Below are 22373 nucleotides of genomic sequence, written 5' to 3' on the forward strand. Positions count from 1 at the left end.
AGAAATAATTCTAATGAACTCAATTCAAATTTTGCAATTTCATCTCTATTTCAAGTAATATGATTTCACCTTCACTTTAATTTTCCTTTGAAATTTATTGTATGTATTTTTATTATTTCATTGTAATCTTTTGTATACAGTAGGCCTATGTATTTGTTTTCTGGCGGATAGTTTTATTTCATAAATCCGATATTTAAAAACGTTCCAGTCTAAAAAACTAATTATTTAAATTGAATTCAATTTAAACAAAAAACACGTTAATTCAGATATTGAGAGGGAAGTCTGAAACCAGGCCTAATTTAATTTTAGATTTCACTTCCATCCCCCCCACATACACACACACACACACACACACACACACACACACACACACACACACACACACACACACACACATACTATAGACTTGAACTTTGAAATACGACGACCTAAGCAAAGGCTCATTTTGCCTGCCCTACGAGGTAGGCTACAGTTGCGTACCATACAGCAGCAAGCATGTCGAATTGTGAACGTGCCTACATTAGTGCGATGAAATGAAACCTATGTCCTAAGGGTAAAATGCGTCGAAATGAACTGCAGCAAGAAAAATTTGCATTTCATGTTTACTCACCAGCACAATGAGCGATACTTGGTGTGAAATATAGACTCAAAAATAATTTTTTGATGGTAACTTACTGGCATGTCGTGATAACACATTGCGCATTTGAATAGCTGCATTGTTGCCGAGAAAGCATATGCTGCATTTGTGGCCATGTGAACTTAGCGGCAAATGTTTTTTTTTTTTTTTTATTTATAGTTAGAGACCTACTTAGTCCAATGAGAAGTTCCGTTTCATTCAAACTGTAAGTACCGGTAAATATTAAAGTTTTGTTAGCGTTGTATTATAGTCAGTTTTTTTTAATTATTTCAACCTCCCCCCCCCCTCCACCAGAATCAAATTCTGGCTGTGTCACTGTTACAGCATCATTAAATAATTAAATACATAGACTACCTATTACAATTAGAATGAAGTAGATAACTATAATAGTAATGGTACCCACATTCCATGAAGGCACTTGGGAGACATGGAGGTAGAGTACCATGTTTTCTTGACCTCAGGACTAGTATGATGTGGTGTGATGTACCAGCACCACGCTCCAACCGCCTTTTTACCCCCCGAAAAGACCTGGTACCCAATTTGGGCTATTTGATAAGGAGCTGAGTGAACCTCGGGGCCATTCTGGAAGTTTGGTAACGAGAAAATCCCATAACCACCCGGGATCGAACCCCAGACTTTTCAGTACGTAGCTACCCGGTCCTTACGAAGTAACTAGTTCCTAAAAGTTAAGTTACCAGTATCCATTAATTGTTATTTAACGCAATTAAATAGCTACTTAACAGGAACTATTACAGTATTTGCAGATAATTTTGCACTGTTTAACAGGAAGAGGGGAGGGACTGAACACGAGGACAAAATACGTTCACATACTCAGATTAGTATACATGTAATTCATGTACTACACATATTTAAAAGTGCCTCCACAATTTTCATTGAGTAATTCTGTAGTATTATCAAGTGATAACGTCACAAAGTTGCTCACAGAACAATAGCTACGACTGCTCCTCCCCGCTCCGTACAGGAGGGATTCGCGAGTTGCGACAGAACAGGTGAGATCAAACTGCGCATGCGCGGACTTATACCAACTGTATACAAATAAATTTACTCTTACAGAGGTATTCCATAAAGTTGAAGTAATGTTGGGAACACTGATAACAGTTGAACGTTGCCACATGTTTGTGGCGGAAAACATCGAAAACGCGAAGAGTGGGAAGGGAATCATAATTAAGATTAGTTATATTTGAATTCAATATTTTACGACATAATGAGTGTCTTGTTACATATAGAAGTTGTACAACGGGAGTATAGGTATTTTTATTTTATAAAATGAGCGAAGATATACATTTTAACTTGTATTCAGTCTAACGTCCTTACCTCTTTTCAGTTGCTTACCTAAAAATGAACTACTTCAGCATGTGAAGAAAGAAGTATCAGATGGTTTGATTCCCGCAGGAGCGAATATAAAGAGTTTCAGTAATCCTGTGCTAAATGAACACGTGGAGTCTATTGCGTTTAGTGGAATAAGCTGTGAAGATGAAGTAAAGGTAATTCAGCAACTGCAGAAATTTAAATTCGTTAGTAAAATCATAGCCTGTTCCTTTATTCTTATTCAGTGGCTAGCATATGTAGGTTACATCCTATAATCTGAAAGAACAGTGTAGCAGCCGGTTCCCGTCGCCTACTCCCTATAGTGTGCTCATTATACACCTCGTAAAGATGTTAGCTGCACCAGTCTTACAGATTTTCTCCATACTTCGGCTTCATGTCACTTAGCTATGCCCTCATTTATTCCGTCTAACCCATAACGAAATGCAAATTAGAGCCAGTCCCGTGTATGGTGTGAGGTGATTGTACATGTAACTTAACATAGCTTCTGGTTTTCGGAACAGAATGTCATCGCATCGAAATAGTCCAGAGTAACAAAACGTTTCCTTTATCTGCATCACCGGTACGATGCATACTTAACAAAATTCAGGAAAGTAAGAAGGTATGTTTCTAGTATCGGTAGATTTTGTATTCCAGTACGTATACTGCTTAACATTTTTTTTAATTGGTTGTAGTTGCAGAAGCGATAGTGTTTGTTCAATAAAACCACTTCAAAATGTCCTCAGCAAACGTAAGAACACGTTTATTGTCATTTATATCCTGAGTGTTTTAAATACAGAGTTAATTCACTTGCCAAAAATATCAAACTTTTCGCAATAACGTCACTATAATTAATTATTTAGTTCTTACTGTAACTTTATACTACATACCTTGAACCTTGCAAAACAAGGTTATCTCACACATAATGTTTAAACTTGGCGTTCAAAATTTTCGAAGACTCATTTTCAATGCCATAACAATAACAACAATAATAATAGTACCTGTAGTAATAGTAGTTGTGGCAGTGGCAATGATTGGGGGCAGCAGTGTCGGCAATGGTGATAGTAGTGGGTGGTAGTAGTGGCAGTAGCACTAGCATGCTTAGCAGTGTTAAACCTGAGGATTTTGGTACTCAAAGATTTTCTTAGATTCTCGGTTTCCCTCCTCCCCCAACCTCAGAATAAATTTCTCTTTCATTTGAGATATGAAATGTTGTAAGCCAACGATCTTGTTGAAAATAACCGTAAATTAGTCCAAAATCTCAGTGTTCTGCCCAAGGGCAGGTCTTTCTCTGCAAACCCAGCATTCTCCAGTCTTTCCTATTTTCTGCCTTCCTCTTAAAGGTATTCTAGGCCTAAATTGTTCTTTGGCACCTGTTATGAGCCCATTTGACGAGGAACAATTTCTGTTGGATTGTATAGGTACATCTTTATTACAATCAAGATAACATTGAGCATGCACTATTCAAGATCACAAGAAAGATCTAGTCAGTTGGAGGCGAGATAGGTTTCTTATATGATTTAAGCTTTGTGTGCAAAATTACAAAGCAAACTCCCCATTAATCCTACTGTGGCAGTGTTGTCACATTTAGCACTTGGCTTTCTCGAACTAATGAGAGAAATCGCAACATACTGTAGTCTATGACAAAGATTCCATGCAGAGGTGTCAACAGCCTGTAAAGAAAGAAGAGGAGAAGATTACTGATTATTCATTCTTGATTCATACACTTTTAACACTTGCATATCACTAATGATAATGTTAAAACTTGTTAAATTTGATTAGTGCATTGTATTAACTAATAGATACTGAATAAGATACTTTACCTTTGTGACTAGTAAAGCGAAGTTTATATAGTTAATTTGGTGTAGTATCAAATGTTGTTATTTTAATAAATTTTAACATTATCATTAGTGATTATTAATTGGTTGAATAGACTGTTTCTTTTGATTGGCCAGAATGGTGCTGCTCTACCATTATGTTATTTCCTGTGGAGGGAATAAGGTTGACATCTGAATCAAGAAAAGAAACCTCTCACAACAAAGTTTGGGGCTTAGTCAGTAGATGACTCTATACTGTATATAGCTTAAAAACAATGAAAATCTTTGCAGGCCATTGACCTCAAAAATGCCAACATTCAGTATTACATTTATCAACTTAACACTGAAGGACAGCAAGCGGAAGAAATGGAAGGAGGAGATGGAAGAAATGAGGAACTGACTGCTGCAAATCACTGGATTCTTCCTTCATCTGACTTCCATGGCCTTTGGGAAACTCTAATTTATGATTCATCCATTAAAGAAAATGCAAGTACCATATACAACTCACATTTAGTGTTAGTCTATGTCTAATTGTTTACATTTTTCGAATTTTTTTTATTTCACTTGGTACATTTAATAGAATTTCAAACTTGACCACAGATATATCAAATTTGAATTTTTTACTTTGCTGAAATTCAGATTTTAATGGATTTGAAGGTCGAAGCTTCAATTTTTAAATTATCATTATTATTATTATTATTATTATTATTATTATTATTATTATTATTATTATTATTATTATTATTATTATTATTATACGAAAACCTTACATATTTATGGTACTTCTAAGGAATATCGGCATATTGTGAAGTCACATACAATTTATGTTCAGATAAATATTGTTTCGCAATGCTAAATAAAAAGGTGACAAGTTAACAGACAATAGGTGATCATACCTAGGTTACAGAACGCATTAGTATAATGATTATTTATGTCTGATACTTCCATAAAACTGAGTTATTGTAAAGGAAATTTCCTATTATTCCCATCCCTAATAGCACTATGATATAGCCTAAATAACACAAACAGTAGCAGGTCTTTTTTAAACAAGAAACCAAAATTGTGCTAATAGTGGAGAAACTAGATAAAATTGGAAATAATTTTTACGATCTCTCACAGTGTGAATTGTACCATTGGGGAAATTTACAGGACAAAATGCATGAATACAATTATAACACTTTGGAGGAACTGCAAGTTAAATTTAGAAGAAGTTCTCTCTTAAGTGTTCAATAACTCCTTTGTTTAAATTTAGACTTTTCGAGAAAGTGTCAGTTATGCTTAAAAACAGACAGAGCATTTCCAGCAACTGCTATGAAATATATGAGTACTCTTGTTAATGTGTTAAAATAAAAATCCAGTCTTTTCTACTTTTCTCCCGAGAGTTAAGCTGTCATGGTTTTGTACGAGGAGTAATGGTCAATGCCAGTACTCAACTAGCTGTTGTGAGACTTAAAAAGAGCATTGTATGATGATTACTTTTAAGAAAGGCAACATTTCAAGTGAGGATTGAAAATTTCGAATATATTATGCTATTCACCCAAAAAGTTAAAGATAATTTAAAATTAAGAATAAAATTAATGCTTGTGTCATGATGTTCTAAGTTCTAAGATTGTTCCTGTAAAATTTCAAGCTGGGATATCATTGAGTTCTTACTATTTGGAGCATTTTGATTTATGGTAGCTAAAATATATGAAAATACTGTTCTGTACTACAGTGAAACATTCTTTATCCGTCATGTCTAAGGTATTTTGCATGCAGCAGTCGACCTGTTGGCGAGTTGGTATAGCGTTGACCTTCTATGCCTAAGGTTGCGGGTTCGATCCCGGGCCAGGTCGATGGCATTTAAGTGTGCTTAAATGCGATAGGCTCATGTCAGTGGATTTACTGGCATGTAAAAGAACTCCTGCGGGACAAAATTCCGGCACATCCGGCGACACTGATATAACCTCTGCAGTTGCGTCATTAAATAAAACATAGCATTTAACATGCATGCAGCAGCTACATTTGGTTCTTTCAGTGTTTAAGATCATCACTTATATTCTTTATAAAATGTAATTTGTCTTGTAGCCTAAATTGTTTGTTGCATTTCCAATACATTTCTCAATGATAGCCTATCTAACTAGGGTTTCTATTAAAGAAAAAAATTGAATTAAATATAAATATTCATTTAGAATTGATTAGGAGGCCGATTATTAAACCCTGGTTGGGACGGCTATTAACTATCTATCTGTATTTTATTTCGAAAATATTAAAAGAGGGGTGTATTCTGAAAAGTTCAGAATCATTGATGTGTAGCATTCCTTTATAGTTGATGTTGAATACCTTGTAACATATTCTTCAATTTGCTCCATTTCTGTGAAATTGTTATAATTAGAATGTTATTTTTTTATAGCTTCTGAACTTTGTGGAAACAACAATGTTATTCTCAGATCATAAAGTGGATACTAATATCATCAGCTGGAATAGAGTTGTTCTGCTTCACGGCCCTCCTGGTACAGGCAAGACCTCTTTGTGTAAAGCTTTAGCACAGAAGTTGGCTATTCGTTTGGGACATCGCTACACTCATGGAGAACTAATTGAGATAAATAGCCACAGCTTATTCTCAAAATGGTTTTCAGAGGTACTAATTATACTTAAATCATGACAGGACAAGCCTAGTTAAGAGCACGAACTTAATTTCATTGAGAAATATAACAGATGCATCAATTGATAATATTCAGTACATTATAATTATAATAGCAAGTGTTCCATGAATCAATTTACTGAAAGAACTATTTTTCTGTATTAAATCTCTGTAACATCTGACACTAAGTTTGGTCACGAAAAAATCTCGTCATTGCCCGGGATGGAACCCAGCTAGTCTGTAGCCAGCTGTTCTTACCAGCTGAACTACTTGGCTACCTTGGACAATTATAGTTTTTCGAAAATCTCTGAAATTGTCTTTGCATTTTAAGTGACTGTAGAATGATAATATATAGTCCTTAAAATGTAATTCTTGGAGGATTTTATTGTACTGTGACTGTTTTCTTATAGTCTGTGATAAGTGTAATTTACATTGTGGTGTATTATATAATTATGATACTGGTAGAAGTGAACAATTTCTGGGGTTATTGAGTAATAACGTTCTTCCTACGTATGTTGTAATGTAACATTTTTCGTACTCCAGCATTATAAACAGTCTTTATCATTAGTGAGAATCGTGCAAAATATGCCAGATTATTGTACCAGTGCCATAAAATATTACCGTGCCAACTAAAACGTCATGACTTCTATCATGGCAGTATAACTTGTGCTATAAAATTAACATTATTATTATTATTATTATTATTATTATTATTATTACCAGCTTCATTGTCTAGTGGTCAGAGCTTCTGACCATAGTTCATGAGGTCTCGGGTTCGATTCCTGGTCAGAGCTCAGGAATTTTTTTTTTCCTGTGTTCGTCCATGGTCTGGAATTTAGGTTAAGTTTAGATTTAAGATCTCTCCTGGCACCACATAATCATAATCATCTTATCATATCATCGGGGTAATGTAACTCCGCCTTCCAGGCGCCCCAACCTCAGAAGTGGGTTACAACTAAGCCAATGCCAGGAGAGAAGACCAGAAATGTCGAAAAAACAACCTGGTGACATAGGTAAAAAGAAAAAAAAAGTTATTTATGATGTAGCCATTAAAGTTACTTTTGTTTATAACTTTCATAATGCTAAGTAACAGTATATGCCTATCATGAAACAAGTTTATAATGTTATACTTAATTACAGAAGTCAATCTTTAGGAAACTTGCTTTGCTCATTTCCTAATTTTGACAAGTACAATAATTGTATAGCATTATAAACGGGTTTCATACGTTATTTTTTGTACTACAGCATTATAAAACAATTCTTAATAAAGAAATAAAATCAAATTTGTAATGATAGGAAGTTTGATAACATGGTCTATGAAGAAAAGGGTTGCTGTGACAACAATTATGTGTTAAATATTATCACAGTCTAGTATATACAGTCACGAAGCTTGAGTTGTTGAGGGTACTAGGAACAATAGACTGTGCCAGTACTATTTCGCATTGTCTGTGATGAGACGATAGCAGCGAACCTAGTGGTTAGCAATTATCTATGGATGCATATTCCCTACGAATTGAGCTTCGTGTCTGTATATACTAGACTGTGATATTATTGCACGGAAAATCATTGCATAATATTAACTTTAATTTGCAGAGTGGAAAATTAGTAATGAAAATGTTCGCCAAGATACAGGAATATATTGAAGACCCTGATGCACTTGTATGTATACTCATCGATGAAGTAGAAAGCTTGACACATGCTCGACAGTCAGCACTGTCAGGCACTGAACCCTCAGACTCACTAAGGGTGGTGAATGCTGTGTTGACAGAGATTGATCGGTTTCGGAGGTGAGCTAATTCTGTGAATTTTCATTCGATTTTTATCGCCTCCCTAGCATTTGTTTTTAGCATCTCTCTAGCATTTGTTTTTATCATCTCCCTAGCATTTGTTTCTTTGTTTACTAACATTATACTTTTAATAATTGTACCTTTTAAAATGATTCATGTTTATTTCATCATCCTTAATTAAAACTTTTCTATCATTTATCTTGTTTATATTATTTAGGTTATGTTACAGCTTCTGCTGTATGAGATTATGGATAGTCACGTATCAGAGATTGTTTAATATATATTGATAATTGAAGTGGAATGCAACTGTTTTAATAAAAATGAAACTGAATCAACAAAGCCTTCTTGACTAGTAATTGTACATAGAGTTCAATGAAGATTGTATAGTTGGCACAACTAGTAACAAGAGAACAGCTCATCATAACATATTTCTGATGTATTATTCACAGTGGCCTAGGCTAGTGGAAAGAGAATTCAAAACTATTTCAATCATAATTTTGTTAGCTCAACATAGGCAAAATTGGAACGATCATGTAGCAAGAATGAATTGTGGAAGGTTACCCAAACTCATTTTGAAATATCAGACGAAAGAAAAAAGTTCAGAAAAATTGTACAAAATAATTTTGTAGTGTAATTACCCATAACATAGCTGTACAGGCTTGTCATTGCACAGGGGAAAAAAGAGTTAATATTTTATGATCGTTATTTTCCTTTAAAAGGAGCTATTCGTTATAAATACTTTATTCTTTGATGTTACATTATGAATTGTTTGTAATGTCGTTCAGATATTGTTGCTCTATCTTGTATTTCTTTCTTGTGTAATAATCATGTTGAAGATCTGGAACACAGTTTTTTTATACTGTCCATCCATAAATTAAAGAAATTTCCTTGTATAGTATGATCTGATTGTAAAATTTATACTGTTCATATACTCTTTTTATTATTTTTTTGTTTGTTTATTTATTTTTTTTTACCTCTAGATACATTGTAATATATTGTGTACTTTGTTTGTAATCTTCATTGCTTGTCTTGTATTGTTCTGCATATGAATATTGTGGTCCCAAAAGACCCAGCAGTTATGCGACCTAAAATAAATCTTAAAAAAAAAAAAAAAAAAAAAACCATGAAAATAAATTAGTCATCAGTACCAGTGACAAAAGACACAGCTCTGTAGTATATATTGACTACGGTACATCCCAACTCTAGCAAGAGGCATCTATAATGAACACCGATCAAAATACCCCTCATTTCTCATGAAAAACAAGAACTGAAAAGACTACAGTGGACTTTATGTTGTCAGCAAATAGCTGGATACATCAAGAAGTTTGATTGATTTGATTGATTGATTGTATTTCTTTCTTCTTTTCAGATTTCCTAATGTTTTAGTATTGACAACTTCAAATATAACAAATGCAATAGATGTAGCATTTGTTGACCGAGCAGATATTAAGCAATATATAGGACCTCCATCAGTATATGCGATATACAAAATATATCAGTCCTGCATTTTAGAATTAAAAAGGGTAAGAAAACCTGTGATTATTTTCAGCATTATATTTAAACTAGAAATTTACATTTTATGTTCATGAATGAGCAAATAAAATGAGACATTCATTTCATAGTTGTCTCTTTGGTTTTGAAAGCATGTGGTATTTTCTTACTTCTCTTTTCATCTTGTCAGTGAAACCATTCTTTTCTTCATTAAACTGTCTATGGTTTCATTTAACAAGAGATATTTATGTGATGGTTTTCCATTGCCTTTCATATCACAATTTTACTGCCATGAAGAAATCGAGCTGACCATACTAGTAAATATTTAGTCACAGCCCGTGTGTGTGTGTGTGCGTGTGCGTGCGCGTGTTCTTTTCTCTCAACACCTCCTGTTGGTAGTAAGCTGCATTGACCTTAGCTCTGCTGGCCACTCTCTTAATTTTCAGCCGACCCCAAGAACAAATAACCAGCCGTCACCATAAAACCTTTAGAAAACTTTTCCTTGCATTGTCTTATGAAATTAGAGCGGCCTTTTTTTTTTTTTTTTTTTTTTTTTTTCACGTTCCTGATAAAATATGGCTCGAGGCTTATTGGTATCATCAAGATATATCCCTGCTTCATTGCCATCTGTTGCCTGCGAGATGCTGTTCATAGAGCCTTCTTGCATTTGCGAACCGCTCTTGAACGTGTTTCCCAGATAAGTGGTGATGACGTGCTTTGTGTCACCTTTGTAAATTCAGATGATGCGTCCAACAGTTCAGGCCTTCCTTCTAGAATACTTCTTTGAGTTGGAGGATTTTCCCTTCGAACTTAGACCTCACTTCCTTGATTATGCTGGGGGTGAGAGAGGATTGAACTCTTCTTCTTTTAATTTTTTCTGGCCATCCTCTTTGTTCGAGAGCTTGACTTTTACATCGATTAATCATCTTATTAATGGTGCTTTTAGAAACAATTATTCCAGATTCTTTACATTTTTTATTATGATGGAGTAGCCGCGTTTACAATCTTAAAGGTCATATATGTAGCCTTCCCAAAAAGCCGTTAACTATGTGAAGGATTGTAATTTTGAAATGATATCATTGTAAGTTATGTTGCAGCCTGTTGTTTTATTTATTTATCTGTTTATCTATTTATGTATCTATTTATTTATTTCAGACTGGCATTGTAACATCAATAGATGACATTGTTCCACTGAAGTTTCTACAATTGTCACCAATGCCTGAAAACAGTGCCATGCAGCTTAGTGTAAGACTTCTTGAAATTTCGAGGTAAAAGGAAGCAATGAGGTTTATCTAATTCTTACTGTCCAGGTTGTTGGTTGACTGGCTGGTTAATTCTTAAATTTCATAGCCTCTGGATGTGATAAGTATGATGTTCCTGGTCTCTCCAATGTTAGTATGTAAAGAATTTCATTTTTGAGATGGAGGCATCTACATGACGGAATTCATTACGCCTCATAGTAGGACAATATTCCATGATGATGGCTAGCATAGTTGAATTTTTACTATGTCGAAAAATAACTGGTCAATTTTTCTGAGTCTTTTTTTTTTTTTTTTTTTTTTTTCTTCATAAAAAGAATTCTTTCATGTACAGTATTGTGAATTTATGACGTGAGGTACCGATGCCCACTTTCATTTCCTATGTTTAAAAACCAGTTGCTCTCAGTTTTCGACTCACAACTTTGAATCTGATAGCAAGTGTTGTAACCAGTCTTTCACCAAGGACTGCAGGCATATTCTGACAGAAAGGCAGGCCTAAGGAATATTGGTTGCTTGCTAATGCTCAACTTGTTGGGTCCTTTCTATTTCTGTTTTTTATTCTATTGCATTATATGTTCCCAAGCGTGTTAGCTCAGACACTTGCGTTTGAAACTCACATTTGGGATGTTCTGGGTTCAAACCCCAGTTCCGGTCAACCTGATTGAGGTTTTTCTCGTGATTCCCTCAATCTATTATAGTGTGACTTTTATTTTCCTGTAATCACCACCCAACAACAATGTGACTTTTATTCTTAATAATTCACCCTACAACAATGGGTATTCCACTCAACACAGCAACACAATAGTCGTTATTGCACTCCACATGACGACAATGGCAATACACGACGTGTATTATTGGAAAGAACAACAATGTACTCCTAATTTAAATTAATGTTCACAATGCACTATGTGCAGAACAAAACTGCCAGTTCTCAGTTCAGAATTCGCTTGCCTTAGCTAGTTCTTCTAGCCCACTGTTCAAGTTCACTGCACATCGAACTCTGGTCTTCCGAACTACGTCGCACTCGCCTGGACACTGCCACAGTTACGGACTCAAGTTCACTGCACGTCGAACCCAAGTCTTCCAGTTGTGGTTCCACTGCCCGTCGAACCCAAGTCTTCCAGGTGCAGTTCCACTGCACGTCGAACTCCGGTCTTCCAGATGCTCTCGAAGGCTGGTTTCCTTGCTTACTTGAAGACGCACTTGTAGACTTGAAGACTCAAGACTGATTGTTCTGTCGGCACTCATGGTGTTATTTATTACACCATAACTACTGGAATCTTCGATTCTCGTTCCTTTCAGAATCTCCGAGAGAAAACTGCGTCTCGATGCTTCCCTTGCTCTTTCTGCTCCGCGCTGTCACCATAGTCCCCCCCCCCCTTGCTCTGTGTCATGCTAGCATCAGGGGTTCGTGTTTCCATTTTCCTTGCCTTCCTTCTCACCAGATGTGTGCGCAACCTCCTGACTCGATCAGAACATTACAGACGGGCACCACAATACTATATATTTCCAGCAATAAAGGCAAATGCCGGGTTGGTATCCAATTTCCACGAAAAACAGACCCCGTAGATAATAGTAGTATTCCAGTAATTCAGCTATCATAATAGTTGCAACACTATACACAGGAGAGTGTCTTTCAAGTAAGAGTTTAAATATCCGGCCTGGAGGTAGGTGGTGCTTTGGTTGGGAGTTTGTGTCCAGCTGCCGCACTAGATGTCGTGTTGATGAGAGAGTACATTAGTTGTCGTGTTCAGGGTTTAAGTATCCAGCCACAGCCAACACAGCAGATGTCGTGTTGGTGGGAGAGCAACTGGGCAGTCTGATTGGACTTTCAGTATCCAGCCGGCGCAGTGGATGCTGTAATGGTGATACAGCACCCCAGATCAGGGAGCTGGATATCTCCGAGTTAGAAAGAATACTGAACTTTAGGAAAAATGATGTCACATTCATAGTAAAGTCGCGATATGATTATTGTAGTTAAAGCAACTATAAATAATAATAATAATAATAATAATAATAATAATATAGTTGATATTTTTGTGCCATTCAGGAAGCATGAATGATACAGAATGCTCATGAAGGGTGAGATAAACACACTTGCACATAGACCACTCAATTCAGTGTTTCTCACTTGACAAATGTGGCGTGAAATGGTAAATTTTGACTGTAACCTATTCAATCAGGACAGGATTTCTATGTGTGCTGTAAATCTACAATACGGGTCTCCCAGTTTTACTTTCCCTTTGAAAGAAAGCCATTATAGGAAGTAGTCGATCACTGTTCACCAATTTTAAATCTGTGAATCTCGAATTTAATGGCATGGTAAGCACTTGACCTTCGAGGACAACCACATAAAGGATTACTTGCGGCTCATTTATAAGCCACAGATGCAAACATCCCATCTGTCCTACCTTCAGGAATATTCTAATTTTTATACATTTTACTTTTTCAGTATACGAATGTCATTTCTATTACAGTAACAAATATAGTTAAGAAATTTATTTTAATAATAATAATTCCTGGTCTTTTCTTCCATTTCCACCTTAATTTGTTTGTCTAGATGCGCTCCTAGGTATCATCCCTGATTACATATATATAACAGATTGCTCAGCCTTATAGGCTTTGACCCAACAACTTTTATAAATTTTAATATGCTGCTATTTAGCTACTGCATAAGAAATCACGTTATAACTCTCATTCAAATTGCATGGAGCAACTGTACTTCCATCTAGCGGTTGTTTCCAATCAACGGTGGCGATCCTGGTGGTTGTTTTCTTTCATATGTTACCATTTTTAACATGGGGCTGGTCAATCTGTTATATATGAGATCAGGTGTATCACTTTCATTAGTAGGTTCATCATTTATGTTGATATTGAATGTTTCGCTTTTATGTCGAAGGAAAAAGTACTGGTAGTATGATTTTGATTTGTTAATTGTCATTGATGCGAACCATTAACAGCATAATGAAACCTTCCCTAGTACAGCGACATACTAGAATACACCTGTACAACACCTTGGCAAGACCTGTACTTTGTTATGGAAGTGACTCATGGAAACATATAAAAAAGAAAAGAAAGCAGAATAACAGCTAACAAAATGAGATTCATGCAATCAGTAGTAGAATATACAAGATGGGACCACAAACATGATGAAGATATGACTGAACTTTCAGTTGAATCTACCATTCCACTGTGGAATCCTGGGAAACGAAACTGCAGATGCTTTAGCAAAGAAGGGCAGCACTGCTACTTACAGACCTGTTACTAAATCTACGTATTACTCTGTGAAAAGATTTATTAAATCTACATACTTAGACTTCAACAAACAAAATTTGACAACACAATCTCAAGGGAAAAAATGGAACTCTCTGCATCATAATCCACAGTTCATTCCCGATTTACCACGAAAATCGTCTGTAGCTGCATTTAGATTGGCAACAGACCATGATTGTTTGGCCAAACACCCGCATAGAATTGGAATATATCAGTCCCCTAACTGCCCATTGTGCAACTCAAACCAAGAAATGGATTCGGAACACCTCAAAATCTGTGTTTCAGTGACTGGCCATGATAATATCTTTGAAAAATATTAGAGTGCAAGAGGTCAAATGACTTTATTGTCAAACGCCTGGCATTAGAAAACAACAACAACAACTTTCAGTTGAACCAGTTTTGCAGTACATATATGCACTACAATTACTACGTTTTCATGGAGTATTCAGTTCGATCTGATTACGATCCCCATTTTCATGCAATTTTCGATACGTATTTGAGTACGGAAGCTGAAGTTTCGAAAGTGGTTATGTTGGTTAACATGTCATCAACATATTAGCATGTTGGTCACTCTGTAGGCAGTAGCTATAAACAATGTTGCGTTTTCCAAATGAGGTGCATGAAAACTTAATATTCTGGCTGTTAATGAATAATAGTAATATTGACTTTTAGGAAAACACGAAATATTGTGTTTTACAACACCCATTTTCAACATCCATATTTTCCTCGCTGTTGGTAAAACAACTGACACATCAAACAAATGACGATCGATCACACGCTTAGTGTAGTGAGATTGAATTGAATACGATATCTGTTTTCATGGAACTCAATTCGAACTGAATACAATCCGATCCCACTTTTTAAGTGTATCGACCTTGAGACTCAGATCGAATTGAATCCCCGTTTTCATGAAGATTTCAATACGGTAAGTGTATTCAGATCGATCTGAATACTCCATGAAAACGTAGTAAATATCAGACTAACTGGATGAATCAACTACGATGTATGCAATCCCACAGAATACCAAAAATCATGCTCCACTATCAGCCACAAAACTGAATCATCCAAGGAAATGGAGTGAAAATTCCTCTTTGAGATCATAACAGGCCACGTGGCCTAATTCTTGTTTTGGAAGAAGAAGAAGATTCTTGTTTTGGAAGAAGAAGAAGAAATGATGATAATGAATTATGTTGTTTTCTATAGCCCATTCATTAAGTTTTATCACGGCTATGAACATGGCTTTTTGTAGGTCAGTTTTGTGGCGGCATAATTTATTCTTCATTGTGGCCCAAAAACTAAAATCATCTGTAAATATTATATGCATTGTATTCCTTTTACACTGTGAAGAATTTTAGAAAAGTTGTTAATGGATGTGTTGAATAGTATTTACTGGATATTGTTTCTTAAGATAGTCCTGTTTTAATCTGTTCGAATTGGGATGGTTGCCTCCATAAAGTATCTTCTGGATAATGCAAAATGATGAGAGAAGTAAGGCAAAAAGAAAACCAGTATAAGCAAAAAGCCACTCATCGGTGCAAACAAAGAGTGATCTTAATATTGCCGGCCAGAGTACTTCCTAGAAGAGGAAACTGCCACCTGGGAGTGACATTTGCTTTTTCTGTTCCACTAAAGTATTATTATTAGTAATTTCTGCCATGTAGATTTTACTGTCAATGAAAAGAAGGTGATACTTTCAAGTGTTATTGTTACTAGTATTTTGTAGAGTGTATTTGCATCAGCTGATAAAAAAATGTGGCCCATAGAATTGATGAAAATGATGTCGAAGTTCATGAGATTTGTCTCTTATTTAGTGAAAGTACAGTAAAATCCCTCTTAATCAGCACCAAAGGGACCAGGCTAGTTCCGGATATGAGATTTTGCCAGATAATTACTACTTATCTATTTGCTTAGAATAAGATTTAATAGGCCTGTCTGTAAAGAAGGAAGTAAAATGCATTCAAAATGATCTAAAAGTTCTTCAAATTGTAGGACATTAGGATGAAATGGAGAGAAATGAATAGAGGCATTTGAAATGTGGATATGGAGAAGGATGGAGTGTGTGAAGTGGACAGACAGAATAAGAAACGAAGCTGTATTAAAAAGAGTGGATGAAGAAAGAATGATGCTGAAACTGTTTAGAAAGAGGAAAAGGAATTGTTTGGGTCACTGGTTTGAGAAGAAACTGACTTCTGAAGGATGCACTGGAAGGAATGGTGAACGGGAGAAGAGTTTGGGGCAGAAGAAGATATCAGATGATAGACGACATTAAGATACATGGATCATATGAGGAGACAAAGAGGAAGGCAGAAAATAGAAAAGACTGAAGGATGGTGAGTTTGCAGTGAAAGACCTGCCTTGGACAGAACACTATGAATGAATGAGTTAAAAAATGCAATATAAGAAATTAAGAGATAGGGTTGGAAGTAAATCCCGAAAAGGCTAAGTATATGATTATGTCTCGTGATCAGAATATTGTATGAAATGGAACTATAAAAGTTGGAGATTTATACTTCGAAGAGGTGGAAAAATTCAAATATCTTGGAGCAACAGTAAGAAATGTAAATGACACTTGGGAGGAAATTAAACACAGAATAAATATGGGAAATGGCTGTTATTATTTGGTTGAGAAGCTTTTGTCATCTAGTCTGCTGTCAAAAAATCTGAAAGTTATAATTTATAAAACAGTTATATTACAGGTTGTTCTGTATGGCTGTGAAAATTGGACTCTCACTTTGAGAGAGGAACAGAGCTTGAGGGTTTTTGAGAATAAGGTTCTTAGGAAAATATTTGGGGCTAAAAGGGATGATGTTACAGGAGAATGGAGAAAGTTACACAACGCAGAGCTGCACGCATTGTATCCTTCACCTGACATAATTAGGAACATTAAATCCAGACGTTTGAGATGGGCAGGGCATGTAGCACGTATGGGCGAATCCAGAAATGCATATAGAGTGTTAGTTGGGAGGCCAGAGGGGAAATGACCTTTGGGGAGGCCGAGACGTAGATGGGAAGATAATATTAAAATGGATTTGAGGGAGGTGGGATATGATGATAGAGACTGGATTAATCTTGCTCAGGATAGGGACCAGTGGTGGGCTTATGTGAGGGCGGCAATGAACCTCCAGGTTCCTTAAAAGTCAGTAAGTAAGTAATATAAGAAATTAATTTTTTACGTTTATATTAACATAGAAAGGATTTCTATATTAATAGGCATCGTTGTAATGTGGAAAATAAGAATATGACTTTTCATCAACATCCGCCCCCCTCCTAATAACGAATTATGTATGTAACTTGTACTTTTGTGGAAAAGGTCCCTGCAATATAGCTCCGCCTGTTTATAAAAATTGTTAGAATTACTTTTCTTCTCAAACTCTGTGAGTTTTAATATTGTGTAGGAAGTAACAGGAAGCAAATGCATTATGTCATCTTTTTGGGATATCACCATACAGGATTACTGCATGAAATTCGTCCCAGAGCAAGTAACAGAAAAAAAGCAGAGATTGGCCGTAAATGAGGAGTGCGTGAAATATTATAACGTTTGTTTATGAATTCATTACAGGAAAAGTGAAGGCCTGAGTGGAAGAACACTGCGCAAGATTCCTTTCCTTGCTCATGCATATTATGTGCAGTCTCCTCAAGTTTCATTAGAAGACTTTATAGTTGCAATGCACAAAGCTGTCATCAAACAACTGAAAGATAGAACGGAACTTGAACAACAAGACACGAGTGCTCTGAATAATATTAAACAAAAATCCAGTTAACATTCTATGATTTGGTTATCAATAGGTATACATAGACTACAATGAATTTTCTCTTGAATAACGTTTTCCTCAGTTGACGTTAAATGTACCTCACAACTGCCTTACTTGGAGATTGTGGCTGTGCCACTGTTTGTGTATATATTAGAATATCATAAAAATAAGTGATTATGAACATCTCGAGTTGCGCCTGTGATTTACACTATTAAGTGTATTATGCAATATACTTTCATAATTATTTGAAATAGTGAACAAGAGACTTTTATTCCATTATCTTGTTCTTATCTGTACTGGTTATTGTTACTAAAACTTTAAAGATCATTTAATTTTAAAACCAAACCATGTATAATATGATGCCAAGTACAGTGTAAGGCAAAGATGACACTTTTCCCATTTCTTTCTACTGTTGTACCCTTTTAACTCCTGCTAGACAGCAATTGTTCCTTGAAGCCAGTGGCGAGAAGTAAATCCGCATTTTCACTTCTCATGGGAAATAGGGTAGTTTATTAAGGTGCATCTACATGGTTCAACTTTCCTTTCAACTTTTACGCATTCAAGCAGTACATGCAATAGTGCATGAAACACATTCAATTGAGCGTGTCTTTTTGGACTAAAAATGATAGTGCATGCGGGAATTGAAAGTTACCCCCTGCCAATGGATATTTTGTGCGTATTTCGTTCAACAGAAGCATGTAGCAAGCAGCTGATTCTTTTAGGTGATTGTGAATAAACTGAAAATTCTTTTGTTTGGTGATGGTAAACCTTTTAAGCTGAAAATGGTGGGGAGTACGATTAGCTTCATTTAAGATTATCTCAAATACGAGTGCCTATGGAGTGTTCAACCATAATTTTGCGAATCAAGGAGGCCTAAGAGTTGGATTGATATTTAATATTTATTAATTAATTAATTTATATATATATATATATATATATATATATATATATATCAGTGGCGGCTCCTGCGTATTTCTTAAGAGGAAAGACGGTAACAGGACGAAATGACACCTTCTTGAATGAAACATGCTATAAATTAGCCAACATGCATACATGTAAGACCAGGTAGTGTGGGATTGGCCTTCCCTTTTGTATAGCAATAATCTGTTCTTGTAAACTACGTTTCCTAAATTTTCCAAAATATATGTTTTCACTTCCATTCATTGTTGAATAATTGCATAAATTAATAATTACAAGGAAATTCACCTCGCAGCATTTTTCGAGCACACTGCGGCATCACACGTGTTGGAAGAGACTATAGCTTCTAACACATAATCGGAACCGCAGAAATGGGAATGGGAAATAATCTGAGGAAAGTGAGAACACTGCACCCACCCAGGTGGTCTGTGTTGCCACATGTACATTTTACAAGTTCAGTATCACATGCTTTTGAAGAATATCAGTTCTTGTAAAGTCATACTACCATTATTGTTCAAAGTTGCCGGTGGCCGATTAATTTTTATGTTAAAAAATAATGTAGTTTGGAGTACCACTTTCAATTTAAAATATATTTGTACAAAACTGACAACTTGGCTGTTGCCCTGTCTAGTACACAATGAATGGAAGTGAATTTCAGGGGCCAAAAAGATCTGCGATACTAACGTAGAGCTACTTCCTCTTTGTTTTATATAAACCCGACTTTAACTTTCAAATATCCTTGAAAGTTTCAAACCATGAATAGTAGCTTATATAAAGTGCAATGAATAATATTTTTGATTTATAATTAAAAAAAAAAAAGTTTATATGGTGTCTTTCATAGCGTTGCGTTAAAACTTTTTATTGTGCCTCCTCCTAGATGTGTTATAATCTGGTTGAATGCAAGATCGTTAGATGGCAGCGGTAGCGAGCTTGCTGCACGACCAGTCGGTTTCTATTTCCCGCCCATGCACTGATTCAGAGGAGGATCTCCTCCCTCTCCATTCATTTACTCGCTTTAAATCTCTGCTTCTTTCTCTGGCCGCTAGTGCACTGTTGTCTATGTGTGCTTTCTGCAGTAAAGGAGGAATGGATTGGCTTTCCTCCACACAAACAATCTCGCATCTTTCTCACAGTTTTCTAGCAGCACATGAGTGCGCATCATTTAAAACTCGATCAAACTCGATCAACCGAGGTTTTCTTATAGCTGTGAACTTAAAAATTATCGAATCTTCCTTGAATTTCAAGGCACATATTTTATTTGGTATTTACTTTCAAAAGAAGAACAATGTGAGGAGGACGTTCCTCCCTTCCCTCCCCCGAGGAACCGCCACTGATATATATATATATATGTAGTGAAGGTGACATTAAACATGGCACACCGTGTAGACACAAAATTTGCATGCATCTTCATTGAACATTCGTTTTCAACTGATTCGTTCAATATTCTCGCCATATTGCATGCATAAACACATGGAAAATTGAACTGTGTTGATGCATCTTAAAAGGTGCATCTACACGGCTCAACTTTCACGCATTCAAGCAATGCATGCAAGAGTGAACGAAATGCATTCAGTTTTGGGTGCTTTTTCCACTAAAAATGAAGAGCGCATGCTGTAATTGAAAGCTATGGATCACCTGTGAATATCTTGTGCGTATTTCGTTCAGCAGTAGCATGTAGTGAGCAGCTGATTATTCTAGGTGGCCGTGAATAAATTGAAAATTGTTTGTTTGGTGATGGTGGACCTTATAAACTGAAAATGGCAGCAAGTATGATTAGCTTTATTGAAGACTGTCGCGAGTACGAGTGCCTATGGAATGTTCAACCACAATTTTGCAAATGAAGTAGCCTCAGTATCGGGGCGATATTTAATATTTATTAATTATTATATATATGTAGTGAAGATGTCGTTCAATACAGCACACTGTGTAGACAAAATCTGCATGCATCTTAATTAAACGTTTGTTTTCAACTTGGTTCTTTCAGTATTCTCCCCGGATTGCATGTGTAAACACATGGAAAATTGAACTGTGTAAATGTACCTTTAGTTTACTTTGAGTTCTCAGACTATATGATATACTTCGTGTCTTTGAAATGGTTTACTAGTCTGTCGAACATTGCATTTTTCGCATTGAAACTTATCTTTTAATCAGAAAGTGCATTCTCAAGTTTTGGATACGTTGTGGATGTGTTATGCTGTCAAAATCATGTGTCGTAAGATTGTTCAGAAAGTGGCGGAAAACTGGTTTCATTGTTAAATAAGAAGAAAGGAGGATATGCTTGTGACATTGGAATTAAGCCCTAAAACGTCAACCTACTGTCTAGCTTAGGAAATCAGAATTCCACAAAGATAAATTTTAAGTGAACTTAAAAGTTTTACCCATTTTGTTTTTAATGCAAGAGTTCAATTTCATAACAGATGAGGCACAGTTAACTCTCCATACGTCACATTACTCAGTAGATAGCCTTCTCTTCTTCTTCTTGGGTATTAAACTAATAGCACTTAGTACAAAAAGCTCATAAGTAAATAGTCTACTTTTCGTGAAGTGCTCAATGACAGAATAATCAGTCTAGGGACTGGTCATCTTGTTCTTCTGATCTTAGTATGTTGATTTTTATTGTGAAAAAAAAAACTACATCGTAATAATCTGCAGACTTTGCAAGAATTAGAAACTGAAATAAGAAGAATTGTCCATAAAATATCTCAAACAGGGCTCCAAAAATCTTTCCAGGATTTTCTTTGTTATTGTCAGTTGTGTATAGATTAGGAAGAACATGATTTCTAGCAACTGCTTTAAGGTAATGGTATAAAATATTTTGTTTACATCTTGCTGTTTTCCCTGCAGAATGTTAAAAGAAATTTCGGCAAATTATCGCTCTTCAGACAGAAATAAAAGTATGCTGCATCCAGGAAATGAGAAAGCATCACCTTTACTTCACACTGTACACAGTGGAATAATTGTGGAACGATTGAAGCTTGATGAAGGAATGAATGACACTACTTTACTGTTAGCAACTATGTACTTACACAGTGTGCCCTTTAATTTCAATGAATTTTTTTATACAAACGTCAATTATTTTAATAAAACTGTTACTAGTACTAAAAAGTTTATTATTTTATATACCGTATTTACTCGCGTAATTTTTTTCGCCATTGGATAATTTATGCACCCTAATTTTTAAGCGCCTTTTTTTTTGGGGGGGGGGGTTGCTATCAGTTGATTATAATGTGGTTAAGATGTTTCCTAGTAACAAATGAAACAGTTACTATGTGTGGAATATAAAGCTTTTTTTTCAGGCCACTGCTGTTTCTAAATAACTAAATTAATTCCAGCTGACAATATTTAATCTTATCTTTCTTTATAATGTAATACAGACTGCTACTAAAGCAAGTAGGCACAAGTGGGCCATTGTGTACTGTAGTGACAAAAAAAAAACCGGACCGACCCTTGTAGCTGATTTCAGAGCCTTGTTCACTCCAGAGCACGATAG

General features: G+C 35.6%; 1 protein-coding gene across 1 annotated transcript; it reads left to right on the top strand.

Moving 5' to 3' along the window:
- The first annotated feature begins 1770 nt into the window (after nucleotides 1-1770).
- pch2 (pachytene checkpoint 2 protein) lies at nucleotides 1771-22007 on the top strand. Its single transcript, XM_069844165.1, has 8 exons — nucleotides 1771-1906; nucleotides 1983-2142; nucleotides 4072-4266; nucleotides 6173-6400; nucleotides 7997-8190; nucleotides 9560-9713; nucleotides 10837-10949; nucleotides 17773-22007. Exons 1-8 carry the CDS (start codon nucleotides 1863-1865, stop codon nucleotides 17972-17974), a joined length of 1290 nt encoding a protein of 429 aa, XP_069700266.1. The 5' UTR covers nucleotides 1771-1862; the 3' UTR covers nucleotides 17975-22007.
- The last annotated feature ends 366 nt before the right edge of the window (nucleotides 22008-22373 follow it).

Source organism: Periplaneta americana, chromosome 13 (assembly GCF_040183065.1).
Source record: "Periplaneta americana isolate PAMFEO1 chromosome 13, P.americana_PAMFEO1_priV1, whole genome shotgun sequence".
NCBI classification, from domain to species: Eukaryota; Metazoa; Arthropoda; class Insecta; order Blattodea; family Blattidae; genus Periplaneta; species Periplaneta americana.

Bases quoted from the DNA above. Each gene is read 5' to 3' on its own strand.
- pch2 (XM_069844165.1), top strand. From the start codon at position 1,863: ATGAGTGTCTTGTTACATATAGAAGTTGTACAACGGGAGTATAG. The intron at 4,267-6,172 runs GCAAGTACCATA...ATTTTTTTATAG, and splicing joins ATTCATCCATTAAAGAAAAT to CTTCTGAACTTTGTGGAAAC. The intron at 6,401-7,996 runs GTACTAATTATA...TTTAATTTGCAG, and splicing joins TCTCAAAATGGTTTTCAGAG to AGTGGAAAATTAGTAATGAA.